General features: G+C 47.9%; 1 protein-coding gene across 2 annotated transcripts; it reads right to left on the bottom strand.

Moving 5' to 3' along the window:
• Window positions 1-6,227: 6,227 nt before the first annotated feature.
• COPRS (coordinator of PRMT5 and differentiation stimulator) lies at window positions 6,228-13,610 on the bottom strand. Of its 2 annotated transcripts, none has more exons than XM_081115641.1 (4): window positions 13,466-13,610; window positions 11,224-11,294; window positions 7,262-7,479; window positions 6,228-6,658 (listed from the first exon to the last, which is right to left on the bottom strand). In XM_081115641.1, the coding sequence occupies exons 1-4, from the start codon at window positions 13,562-13,564 to the stop codon at window positions 6,489-6,491; spliced, it is 558 nt and encodes a 185-aa protein (XP_080971767.1). In that variant the 5' UTR covers window positions 13,565-13,610; the 3' UTR covers window positions 6,228-6,488. The 2 variants fall into 2 exon arrangements, with proteins under 2 accessions (XP_080971767.1, XP_080971768.1); XM_081115642.1 differs by having other exon boundaries at window positions 7,262-7,483; window positions 11,228-11,294.
• Window positions 13,611-13,823: the final 213 nt, after the last annotated feature.

Raw genomic sequence — 13,823 nt, 5'->3', positions numbered from 1 at the left:
AAGTCCACTAACAAGAAGGTAACCCTGAGCCAGCTCCGCTTCCCCTCCAGGGCCCCTCACGCTCCCCAGAGCTCACCCAGGACACAGCGGAGTCCATAGGTCTTTACTGCCACCTGCTGGACACACAGAGTAAGGCCCCAGGCAGCGGCCAGAAACTCTGAGGCCTGCCTGGAGTTGCCAAACACATGGCTCTAACTTATATCTGCCACATTTGTTCAACAGCTAATGAGAAGTTGTCAGAGGAAATTGCTTTCGAAATCAAAATCACCTCACCAGAATAAAGGAAATCCAACAGCACCTTGTAACGGTGAGAAAGTGGAAGCAGGCCTCCAGGGGAAATTAACTCAAAGGGGAGGACCAGACCACCCTAGGAAGTGGGGAGAAATATCACCTTCTGAAACTATGACTTTGTTTTACTTCCCAGGCCATCATCAAGTACAAATCCTGGTGGAATCCACCAAAGTGGGGGGACAGTTCAGGGGGGCAAACTGAACCATCCCCCTGCCCACAAACACCTGCAGGATCTTGCTCAGTCCTGCCACAGCTCAGTAGAAACTGCCGGAAGCAGGGAGGCCATTCTTTCCAAAGGGCTCGGCTTTGCAGCCAGACTCGCTAAGTCAACAAAGGGAGAGCCAGCCCTGCCGCTAGCCTTCCTGTTACACCCTCCAACTTCTCCCTAGCCTGCCACACACACGTGCACACGAGCGCGCGTGCGCACACACACACAGTCCTCCAGCTCCAGTATCCTCAGTCATCTGGCTGGGGAATCTGTTCTGGAAGGACTGGGAGGCAGAATCCAGATGGGCCACAGCCAGGGTTTGGGGTTATTTTTTTTGTTTTTGTTTTCCCTCTTTTCTCCATACCCCAACCACTCTGTGAAAAGTTGGGGCCCAGGAAGCAAACTCTGGGTCACCAAGGGCAGCAGTGCCAACATATTTCCTTAGCCAGTGGGTGTGCTTCCGTCCCTGGGAGACAGGCTCGGTTCCCTCGGGGCAGCGGGGCTTTGCCGAATCCAGCCAGTTGCTTCTAGATGTGGAGACGGGTCTCTGCAGCCTCTGCAGTGGACCGGCCCAGCCGCGCCAGCGTCCAAGGGCAAAGTTTAAGGAAGCACTGCCCACCACCCCTCCTGGGGCCTCAGATGACCAAACTGTCCCCACCATAAACACAGCACCAAATTAATAAGAGTTTGTTCCCCCACCATTTCCCGATGGGAAGAAAGTCGTAACAGACACAAACACGCGGGAGCCATATGAATTGTGAATGGCAATTCTGCTTGTTGAGCCACAGCACAAAAATTTCAAGTTTTTTAATCAGATAGAAAATCAAAAGAAAAACTGATCAGCACTCTGGTATTAATCAACCCATGATGATATTTAAAATACGCCACCTTTGCCCTAGCCGGCCTGGCTCAGTGGTTGGAGCATCGGATTGCGGACTGAAGGGTCCCAGGTTCGATTCCGGCCAAGGGCAGGTACCTCGGCTGCAGGCTCGATCCCCAGCCCTGGTCGGGCATTCACAGGAGCAACCAATCGATGTGTCTCTCTCACATCGGTGTTTCTCTCTCTCACTCACTCTCCCTCCCTTCTACTCTCTCTGAAAAAGCAATGGAAAAATATCCTCTGGTGAGGATTAAAAAATAAAATAAAATACACCACCTTTATCTAGCTGATCTGACCCCCAGCCCCCAGCAGTAACTTGTTTTCACCCAGGCTTGTTAACTTTCCATCTCTTTTATCTTGGGGGGGGGGGAGGGGGTTCAAAAAACAAAAGTATGGTTTCCTCTGACTAGCCTAATCTCTGACCCCAACCTTCTATCTGGGCCTTCTGGGGTTCCCCTCACTTCCTCATGCAGTGACCAGGCAAATGGGGATGGGCATCAGGCCATTCAGTGTCCATCTCCAGAAGTCCCTCTAGATGCACCTAGGGGGATCTCCACAGATTCAAGTCTTGGGCATCTTTAACTAGATGGTGCTGACTGCCCAGAAGCACTAGCTTGTATCACTCTCTGAGGACTCAAACCCCCAGGGACATACCAGGAAGCAGGGCTCATACTGGTTCTGCTCTTAGCATCCCCAGATGTCTCTCTTCTTCCAACCTTTCTTCTCACACTGAGGGTTGGTTGGTTGGTTGGTTGGTTGGTTTGTGGGATGGGAGAGTTGGTCTGGGGAAAGTTCTTTCCCTCCAAATTTCTTCAAGACACATAATCCGTTGGTTTAAAACCCATTATTTCCTTACCAAAAAAAAAAAAAATCTCTTTTCGTAGAACAAAAGCTAGAAAGACTCCTTGGTGGTTTTCAACCGTCACATGCCTCCACTAAGGCAATGAGCAGACGGCAGAGAGAGCAGAGAGGGCAGGAGAGAAACAAGTGCAAATCTCAAGTGTTGGCCAGACACACTTGATAAACACATTTTTACCCCTTTTTGGTCACCCAAGATTTTTGTTGTGGTTGCTTGTGATTTCTTTTTTGGTAAATGATACTGTTCAAAAGAAATGTCAGAGTAAGCTTCTCTTTTGTTCCTCCCTTGGCACCTCTATTTCTCCACAGCCTCTGTCCACTCTGTCCCTCTCTCCAGTCCCTCACTGCCACCTCCCAGCCTGGCTCACACATTCTGAGAGAAGCTGGCCAGAAGGCACCACTGCTCCCCCAGTAGAGAGAAAAAATGGTGCCAAAGGCAGCAGCTCAGGTGGCCACACACAACCCCCGCAACGTTTCAGCCTGAAGCGCCCCTGTGCCCACCCCTGCACCTGGCCTGTTACAGTATGTGAGCACTGTCTGATTCCCACATCCCCAAACACCCTTTTAGCCTTCATCTCGCTTGGCCTCTCTCTATAAAAGATGGCCATTCCTTCTTCCTTAAAACTCTCTCCTTAGGTTTGGCTTGGATGGTGCTCACCGGGTCTTCCCCCTCCTCCACGGCCACAGCCTGCCCTCGGAGTCCGATCCTTCCATCAGCCTCTGATGGACAATGCTCCCCAAGGTCCTGTCCTCGGCCCTCTTCTCGCTCCGCATGCCCTCAGTGAACAATCTCAGCCTCTCTCCATGCCACAACGCCTACCAAAGCCTCAAAAATTCCCCAGGCATTCCCTCTCCTTCCCTCCTCCTCTCTTCTCCCTTTCTGACTCCACACACATACATGCCTGTTGACTGTTTAGCCTAGAAAACAAGCCAGAGACTGGCTAGATTGCTAATTTCCTATAACTGAAAGAGTGTCAGAGCCACAGAGCAGAGCAGAACCAAGCCGGCAGATTTCAACTCAATCTGAGGGAGCACGTTCTAACCGACAGCACTAGCCAGCAACAGATGGGCTCCTTCGGAGGCAGCGAGCTCCCCGGGACTGGAAGTGGGTGGAGAGGATTCCTGCACATAGCACAAGGCCCAACTTAGCTATACCTATGTTCTCTCCCTCTTCTGAGACTCATACTTCTCAGGTCAGCATTCAGAGTTGGATGTATAGAAGGGTTTTGCTTTTTCTTGTTGTTGAGTACCTAAATTACAATTCTTAATTATAGGACACTGGTTAGAGATCGCTGTGATAGCTCCTTTTATTCAATTATTTTTTTAAATAACCATGATTTGTTTATCAAGTCATTTGTATTACAAATCCATTAGTCATACACACACTCTAGTTTTTATAGAGCAATTTTACTTGGTCATTGAATAAAGGCTTTCAGATTAAAGCATGGTTGCAAAGCTCACTGCTTCTAGGCATTTCTCCCTGTTCTATTCCTACACACAGTTTTAAAAAATAATATTAATAGAAAAGGAATCCTAAATAAATTCTAATCGAGTGTAACACAGACTTTTTAAAGGTTCTTCAAATACTCCAGCCTGGATTCTTCATCACCAACCTTGGATGTTCAACCGTAAATATACAGGGGTGGGCAAAAGTAGGTTTACAGTTGTTCATATGGAAAATAATACAATAATAAATAATAATACCAGAACAAACTCTGTGTTTCAAGTACTCACAACTGTAAACCTACTTTTGCTCACCCCCACACAGCCAATGCAAACAGCGCACCATTACTGAATTAAATCTGTGCCGATATTTCCTGAACAATCTAATCTCACGCTGGGCTCCATCCATGCCATGAAACGGATGCTGAGGAGTAAGACGTGGTGCCACACGCAGGGAGTTCTCGCCCTAAAGAGGGAGGCAGACCCTTCAACCATGCCCGCAGCAGAGTGAGCAAGGCGAGCGTGATGCCTGTCAGACAGCAGGGAAGGCTAGGCAGAGGAGCCGATTCTTTGAATAACATCTTGCCTTTATTTTAAATACCTCATTGCAAAACCTGTATTAAAATAACAAAAATGTAAAAGCAAATTGCCTACAGCTCCACCATTTAATCAAGTTGTTTCCATTTGTCCATATTTGCAACATTATTGGAGTAGTTCTACAGTCTGTATTTTCACTTATCATTAATATTTTTCCATTTCACTACCTTTTTTCCTTACTCCCACCTCACCTCCTTGAGATAACCAGTGTTCACAGCCCAGGAAGTTATTTTTCTAAATCTTTCTCTATGCTTGATTCATCCTATGGGGGGGCAATAGAATATCTAAATCAAAACAACTAACTACCCCCACACACACACTTTTTCCTGTTCTCCTGAGATACCCAACATTCAGCCATAAAAGCCGTTTTTATATTTATTTATTTATTTATTTAAATCCTTCCCAAAGGATATGTTTCCACTGATTCTTAGAGAGACAGAGACAGAGACAGAAACATCGATCAGTGGCCTCCCACACATGCCCTGACTGGAGATGGAACCTGAACTGAAGTCTGTGCCCTGACTGGGAACCTTTTGGTGCACAGAACGACACTCCAACCAGCTGAGCCACCCAGCCAGAGCTGTTTTTATTTTTATCTCTAAGAGAACAGTTTTCTAGGTCCTTGCTCCAGTAGACCCCATTTCCCTCCTGCCTGCTTTGCTGAAAATAACCAGGAAGAGAAACCACAAAACTTAACTTCTAAAAAGTAAGAGAAATTCTAGATTCACAACTGCTCCTTGGATCACAGCAACAGCTTACGAATATTCTCTGCTGTTACTTACGCATGAGCACTTTTCATACTCTCTTCTTCCCTCCCTCCGACACACGCACTCTCCACCCCGTGACTCCTGCCGTAACTGCTGGGGCTTACACATGGGCCAAAGCAGCCCGTCAATAACACCACCTTTCCATTCAGTGGTGCTACCATCCTCCTCCAGTCCCCAGCACTTCTTGGTTCAGTTTCTCAAGTTCACTTTATCGCACCAGACATCCTCATGCTCACACCAGTCTTACCAGCTATGACACTGGGAGGAGAGAGCAGTGTGGTGACAGAGTCTACAACTGTCCCTTCAGCAAGGACAGTGGGAGGAACATTTCCTCTCCCCAGGACAGCCTTGGCCATGAAGCCCCTCAGTCAAAACCACTGCCTTTCCTCATAAGGTTCTGCTTTGTTCACACTTTGTGGTACCTCTGAAAAAATAGTTGAAATGGTTAAATGTTCATTTAACTGCTGTGGAGTTGACTCTGGCTTCAGACGAAACTTTTTCTTGGTTCAACTTCAGTAAGAAGGCAGAGAGGTGAGAAGCAATCCCTCCGCCTGCCAAAAAGGCAAAGGTGACTTAGTCCGATGCATCACAGACCTGCCAAGGCACGGCCCCCAGATCCCACCTCTGGGCGCTCACCCTCACAGGGCAGACCAAGAGAACAGGCTCCACGTCACCTGTGGGTTTAGGTCCCAGCTCTGCCATTTCCTGCTTGTGTGATCTTGAAGAAGTCAACATTTTGAGTCTTATTTTCCCCATTTCTAAAATGAGGTAATTTTTTTTAAAACAATGACTTCATATAAGTAATTATAAGCATTGAAACATGAAATGGAAAATAATTTTAAAATCCTTCCATGCCAACTGAGGGTTATACAATTGCTGGCTTAATTTGCCATTTAATTTTCCAGCCTACAGAAAGTCCTTGTTAACTAAGTAAATGGTCAATTTCCCATCAACAGGAAAAGAAGTCAGCCACAAAGTCACCAACGTTTCTTGGATTCCAATCCTTGGCCAATGGTGCCAGATCTACAGAAGCAAAACTAAAAAAATATTTTCTTTCACAGTAGTTTTAAGTCTCCAAGTACTCCACTCCTTAAAATGTAAGTCAGGGGCTTTAAATGAAGGGATAAGGTTTGCTCAGAAGTATCTAATTAAAGGGGGGGAGTGAAAAGTAGACAAAAACATATTGATTTTTTTTTTCCTACCTTTATTTATAAAGAAAACAACTCCTCCTCCTGACACAGAAACACTCACACATCCAAGGAGGAGCTCATTAAAAACAACAACAGAACTAGGGGACAGTGGGACCTTATTTAACACCAGTCTGTGTGCCTGGCTCAGGGATCACTGGGAATACTTCCTCAGATATGACATCTCACCTCAAAGAAAAGAAGAGAGCCCTTGATCTTGAGGGTCCCATCTCCCAGCCAGGCAAAAAGCTTCACCCTCAGTCTTCAGCATCATCGAACTGTCCAGTTTCAAAGACCATCTTGGAATAATGGGGTATCAGTGGAGGTGGATGGTGCCAACTGGGGTCATAGATCATCTCTCCTTGCGGGGCACAGCACACCCAAGGTTTGACCTCTTGAGAAAGGCAACCCTGGATGTCGTCAGCATCTGCAGGCAGTTTTAAAAGACAGATTAAAGGAAGGAGGGAAGGTGAAAACGAATAGCCAAAAAATGTCGAGGAAAGATACTTGCGCTCTGCTTAAACACACACACACACACACACACACACACACACACACACACACACAGAGTATTCCTTTCCTGAAGAATTGCAAGCATGTTCTTTGAGGGAACCCACAGTGCTGCTCAGCCAAGGGTTCTTAGCAGGGCAGAGGGAGCAATGGGATAACAAAGCACTTCTGTCTGCAGCTGCTCAGTTCACCCAAAGATATTTGAAGAGAGTAACATTGTTTCAATGTTAAAACTAACTGACACATTATGGAGTCAAATGTAAAATTTGCATGTTGTCTCTTTTTAAATATGTTTTTATTAATTTCAGAGAGAGAAGGGGGCAGAGAGAGAGACAGAAACCAGCCAGGTGTATTTTTTTTTCAATATGAAAAAGTAGCTGTCATAGAAATTGTGGATCTGTAACATATCAGGCTAAGCCCGCAGATGTGGGTTCCTCTTCCAAACTCTATCTGCCTTTAGGGGTAATGTGGTAGGAGGGTCTCAAACCCTGGCCTAGGATCCCAGAAACTCCACACCTACCATACGGATTCCCTTGATCTGCTTTCAACTCCAAGTCCCAGTCCTCATTAAAAAGATCAGCAGCCTGTTCCTTGGGCAGACAGCGGGACACCCCTTCTGACAGCTCCCAGGTATTCAGTTCCTCATCAGAATCTTCATCATCCATAGCAAAGCCTTCCTCTTCAGAATGTGTGTCCTCACCACGGGCAGGACCCTCATTAGGGATGCTCTGTGCTCCACTGGCTAAGAAACCACCAAAGGAAGAAGGTCTTAAAACAACTGGCAAACCAGGGGGCCTACTTGTGTGCTTGGAAAGTTTTCGGCGGAGTTACTAAGAGGGCAGCAGTAAAACAAGTGTACAGAGTTCTTTAGCCACCTGAGCACTTGAAAAAAAAAAATGTTCTGTTGACAATTTTAGAAGTAGGGTTGATCAATTATTTTCAAAGGACGTTTTGCCTGAAACAAAGCCATTAACTGCCTGGTCTGGCAATCCACACAGGAGCCCGGAAGTTTACATTTTTAGGTAATTTACATGTCATCAAAGCAAATGATAAACTTTCACGAAACAGGTGACCTGAATTTTTGCTCTTCTATCCCTCCTCCCTTCATCCTCGAGCGCAGAACAAGGGGCGTTAGAAAAAAAGTCAGATTAGAACCCATCTAGTCACAATGGACAGCCACCACATCCCCTCCTCCCAACATCGGGAGGGCCGGAAGGCACAATTTCAAAGGCTCTCAAAATAATGGAAGTAAGTCTGGGAAGGATAATGAACCTCCAAGCATATACAGTACTGCCTTGATGCCAGGTCAGAGCCGGCAAACGAACCAGCCTGTTAACACCTGACAACCATAAGCAGTAAAGTAGTGCTTCAGGGTACGGGCTCTGCAGCCAAACTGCCTGGGTCCAAATCCCAGTTCTGCCCATTACTAAATAGATGTGTTAGTTACTCTGAGCTGAAATGTACTCAACTGATTCCCTCAATAGCTTAAACATAGAATTAACACAAAACCCACTCCAAATGTACCCAAAAGAATTAAAAACAGGCCAAGCTGGTGTGGCTCAGTGGTTGAGCATTGACCTAGGATCCAGATCTCAGTTCGATTCCCAGTCAGGGCACATGCCCGGGTTGCGGGCTTGATCCCCAGTATGGGGCGTGCAGGAAGCAGCTGATCAATGACTCTCTCATCGTTGATGTTTCTACCTCTCTCTCTCCTCCCTTCTTCTCTTGGATATCAATAAAGACGTATTTTTTTTTTTTTAAATTAAAAACAGGTTTTCAAACAAAACTTGTACAAAAATATTCATAGCAGGACTACTCACAATCACCAAAAGGTGGCAACAACCCAAATGCCCATCAACTGTTGAATGGGTGAGCAAAACTGGGTTTATACGTATGATGGGATTATTCAGCCATAAAAAGGAATGAAGTATAGGTATACTTTGTTTTATGGCATTTTGCTTTACTACACTTCACAGATGTGTTTTTTACAAATTGAAGGCAAAAACCCTCTACCAGCAAAAAGATTACAGCTAGCTTTATTGCAATAGTAGCTTTATTGCAGTGGTCTGGAACCAAACCCATAATACCTCTGAGGTATGCCTGTACAAGGTATACATGCTATATGAATTAACCTTGAAAATATTATGCTGAAAGAAGCCAGACATAAAAGGCCACATAGTGTATGATGCCATTTACATGCAACTCACATCTGCCTGTTCAGCAAAGGTGAATCCACAGACAGAAAGCAAGTTAGCGGTGACCGGGGGCACAAGGAAGCGGGGAACGGGGTGTGACTACATACTGGGTACAAGGTTTCCTTCTGGGGAGACGAAAATGTTCTGAAACTAAATAGGGGTGGCAGTAACATAACATTGTGACTGTGCTAAATACCACTGAACTAATGCTTCAAAATTGTTAAATGGTCAATTTTATGTTCTGTGTCTTTTTACCACAAATTTTTTTTAAATTTTACTGTTTCCTCAGTTTCCTCCTCTGTAAAATGGAGATATGATTGTTGTGAGAGTTTTTAAAAACAAAAGAAAGGAAAAGAGCCCTGGCGGTTTGGTTCAGCAGTTAGAGAGTCAGCCTATAGACCTAAGGGTCAAGGGTTCTATTCCTGGTCAAGGGCATGTATCTCGGTTGCAGGCTCAATCCCAGGCACAGTTGGGGCACATGCAGAAGGCAACCAATCAATGTGTCTCTCTCACACTGACATTTCTTTCTCCCTCCCTCCTTCCCTCTCCAGTCTAAGGAAATCAACAGAAAAAATATCCTCCAGTGAGGATTTAAATAAAAAAAGAAAAAAGAAACATTTAGCACATAGTAAGTCCTCAGGAAGTGTTAGTTGTCATGACTACGAATGTGCTTGGTGCTTTATCTAGGCCAGCACTATCCAACAGTGTTTCATGCGCCGATGGCAATGTTCGATCATCTGTACTGTCCAGCAGGCTGGCAATAGCCGCGTGGGGCTACTGAGCACTTGAAATGTGGTTAGTGCAACTAAGGAACTAAATTTTTCATTTTATTTTATTATAATTAGCTTACATTTAAATAGCACCAGAGGCAATGATAGTTCTAGATCTTCTCACCTAATCCTCAGAACAACCCTCTGAGGTAATTACAGTAAAACCTCGATATAACAGACTAATTAAGGCAAGGGGTTGTCCGGTAAAGCCAAAAGTCCGATATAATAATAAAGTAGGTTTTCCAAATGGGTATGTTAAAAAATTCACAAATTAGTTTACCTATTTTTATTTATGTAGACACATTTATGTAATTAAAATTAAGTATAAAAAGTTTAATTTCACAGAAAAGTCTTCTATATGTATTATAGTAATTTTAAATTTATACTGAATAGGTCTAACAAATGGGTGCATTCACCAGTCACCTCAAGTAAACAAATGTACATGGATGGTTACTGCATGTCAGAACACTACCATGAGTTAAAACAGCTGCAGAAAGTCATGATAGGTGACAAGAAAACCGATTATTGCACGTGGATGTAATTTGATCACATGCTAATCATCTGCTGAACATTGTTCATGGGTGGCAACCTTTGGATTTAAACATGCAGGCCATAGTTGTAGATATGTAATATTTATTTATCTCGGCAAAACTATTACAAGCGTTTTTTCCAACAAACGGCCTATTCACTGAAATTTGTTAAAAATAGCAGTAAGTTAATAACAAAAAAAAAACCTGTTAATTTAATTATAAGCAAATCTTGGTTAAAAGCATTTAAAAAATTAACAGGATGTTAATTTTCACATAAAACATACAGACCAGAGCCCTAGCTGGTTTGATTCCATGGTTAGAGGGTTGGCCCTTAGATTGAAGGGTCCCAGGTTCGATTCTGACCAAGGGCATGTACCTCACTTGCAGGCTCAATCCCTGGCCCTGGTCAGGGGGGCGTGCAGGAGGCAACCAATCGATGTGTCTCTTTCACATCAATGTTTCTCCCTCTCTCTCCCCCTTCCACTCTCTCTGAAAAAGCAATGGAAAAAATAACCTCGGGTGAGAATTAAAAAAAAAAAAAAAAAAGACATACAGACCAGAAATTTTGTCCGTTAAATCGAAAATGTTAAATTGAGGTCCACAAAATTGAGGGTTTACCAATTATCCTCATTTTAAAGATAAAGGAAAGTGACTTATCTAAGGCCACAAAACTCAAGGCCAGGGTTCTGACCCAGAGCTGAAAGTGGAAACAATTCTGCCTGGCTCCAAAGCCTGTATTCTTCCCGCTTTCCTAAGCTGTTTCTCCCAGTAGAAGGGATGGGTTTGGAGGATAGCTCAGGACTTCCTTTAAGGAAGCTCCAGTGGGGCTTCCAAACAAGGGCACTACTGAAATGCTAAGCAGAAAAGGCAATCTGGCAGCTACGAGGAGGACCCACTAGGAGGAGAATGTAAACAAGACGTAGGGACTGTCCCTCTTGTCGCTCCCCCGGTCTCTCCCAACATTCACCCCCGTTCTCTGCCGTCTACTTGCCTAGTCGATCCGTAGCCTTCTCAGTCTCTCTCTCCTGATGGGAGTGGTCATCTGGGGCAAAGCCAGCCTGCCAGAAGAAGAAACAATTACCCAGGACTTGGACATCTGGGGTATCCCCAGTATTAAGCTCTTGTCTCTCAGCCACAAGCCCACCCACCCATACCTCCCCTGTGTGGGGGGCTGAGACTCCGTAACGCACACTTCTGCTGTGCCCTATTAGACTCAGAAAGGGTGGGGGAAAAGAGCTTTGGTCCTTCCTACTCCTGGGGACATCACCCCGGTAACACCACCCTGGCAGCAGGAGCCCCGAACCCAGTCTACAGTTTGCCAACAATGCAAAGCCAGCCTCATCGCCCAGCCCTATCTTCAGAGGTCTCCCAGGCCCTTGGGACCTCTCCTCCAAGCTCAGAGACTCCGGCACTAACTGGGGCCAAGCCACCTCCTCAGAGGCTGGAATGTCAACTCTGCAGAGCCTCTGCTCGGAGCCTGTAAGTTTGAACCATTGCAACCTCACCCCTTCCTTCCCTGGGCCGGCCAAGAGCTGGTGCTGTTTCCTGCAGCTGCTACTTCCACGTTCATTTTTAACCCTTCCGGTACTTAACAACTTGTTAATCTAGTTAACAACTCTTTCTATCAAATTCTGTCTCCGGACTGATACACGGGGCAACAGAGCTTTGGTTCCTCTGCAGTGCTAAGGGACATCTTTCCCCGCAGCCAACCACATGCTTCTCTGCTCTCACCACTCAGAAGTTTCTGAAGTCGTATCACCTCCAAAACCTCTTTCTAAAAGTAAAAACAAACGTTCACAGCCTGCACGAGAAGACCTGAGACCTGATCTCAATCCCAGCTCTGCCATTCATTCCGGGTGTGACCTTGAACACATCGCCTCAACCCCGCTGCCTGGGTTTCCTTCTCTGGAAACTGGAGGATGACTGTTTTGACCTTGCAGGGGGCTTCCTTATGACCCAACACCTATGAAAACACCAAGGAGTCGAGGGAATGTAACATCTGTTGAATCTAAACCTAACTCCTTTGCCCCTACATCTATACTGCACTTGGCACCTGCCCCGGGTAGCTCAGGATCCAGTTGTACCCCTTGGTCACTACTGTCAGGGACAACCCTTGGTCACTACTGCGGGCCAGCTGGTGGGACCTCCCCCTTGGACCACTGCCACACCCCACAGCTGCCTCCCCACTCCTCCACCCCGCCCAGCCTCACAGTGTTAATCACCACTCTCCTGAAAGACCAACTCCATTGCCGAAGCACAAACGTACCCAGGGCGCGCGCGCCGGCGCCCCCACCCCATCAACCTGTGGAGCGCGGTCCTCTCCCGTCCGAGGCCCGAGTTCCCAGGGACTCGCCCTGAGCTCCGGCGTCTCCACAGCTCTGCGGGCACCGCCCCCTCTGGCCGCGGAGGGGAAGCGCACACCCCTCCCGGCTGGTTCCGGGCAAACGAAGCCTCATCCCATCTGCACATCACAGCAATTTTAAGTCTATCACGACTTCTTTTTCTTCTCACTTGGGTTACCTACTACCTTCAACGAGCACGTCATTCCTCCAGCCAATTCACTAACGTGTCTCCCGAGCCAGGCACTACGCTCGGCGCCAGGTCAACAGCAGGAAACAGAGGGTTTCTATCCTCAGGTTCACCATCTAGCAGAGATTACTGGCTGCAAACCAGGGCAGGTTATGGCTGTAACAACCGTCTCTGAAACACCGGGAGCTGTCTGGCCCGCCAATGAAAACAAGTTTCTGGAAACCCTGCGTCAAACCGGGCCATTGGGTTCCGCTTAATAGAAAAGGAGAGCGCGCGTGAGACATCATCTGGTCTTGGGGTCAGCGGAGCATCCCGCCCGTGGACCCAGGTCCTTGGGGAAAAGTCCCTCCTCGCCGCCCTCACCGGGTCCCGTGCAGGCCCCCGCAGCGGCCCCGCTCTCGGTCATCAGCACCACCTCCCATGCAGCAAGTACGCGGGCGCCCCGGGCACCGGAGCCATCCTCCCCCGCCCCGCGCGCCCACCCACGCATTCGGGGTGCCCCGCCCCGCAACCGCGCACACCCGCACACCGCTGCCGCTCGGCCCAGCCGTTTCCAGCCCGAGCCCGCGCCCGAACCGCGTTCAACGTTCGCGAGGCGGCCCGAGGAGGGCCCGAGGCGCTTCCCCGGCTCCGCTGCCCCCGCGACTTCCCGCCTCCGGCCGCAGGTGGTGGCAGCGCCCGACTTGGGCGCAGCGCTCACCTCCGGGCTGGGGGGCGACTCCCGCGCGCTCGCCCGCGGCGGACCCCGAGGCAGCCCCGCGGCCCCCAGCGCCAGGGCCCGGGCGGTCTGAGGGTCCATGCCGGGCGGCCCGCGGCTCCGCGCCCTGGACGCCGCTGGGCCACGTGACGCGCCAGCCTGGCTGCAAGCCCGAGGATACGCTGCGGAGGGGCCAATCAGCCAGGGGTGCTCCCGGCACAGGGGGCGGGGCGAGGGTCACGAGGGAGCCGGGGGCGGGGCGGCGCAGGGGGCGGGGCGCGCCGGACAGCGAGAGCCCACCTAGCAGCCCAAACCTGACTTCCGTAGCTCTTGCATGCAGGTCCCAGGGCTAGCCCGCTGT

This window comes from Miniopterus schreibersii (assembly GCF_964146895.1).
Source record: "Miniopterus schreibersii genome assembly, chromosome: 16".
Lineage (NCBI taxonomy): Eukaryota > Metazoa > Chordata > Mammalia > Chiroptera > Miniopteridae > Miniopterus > Miniopterus schreibersii.
Note: the sequence above shows the minus strand (reverse complement) of the source record. Positions and strands in the feature narration are given on the sequence as shown.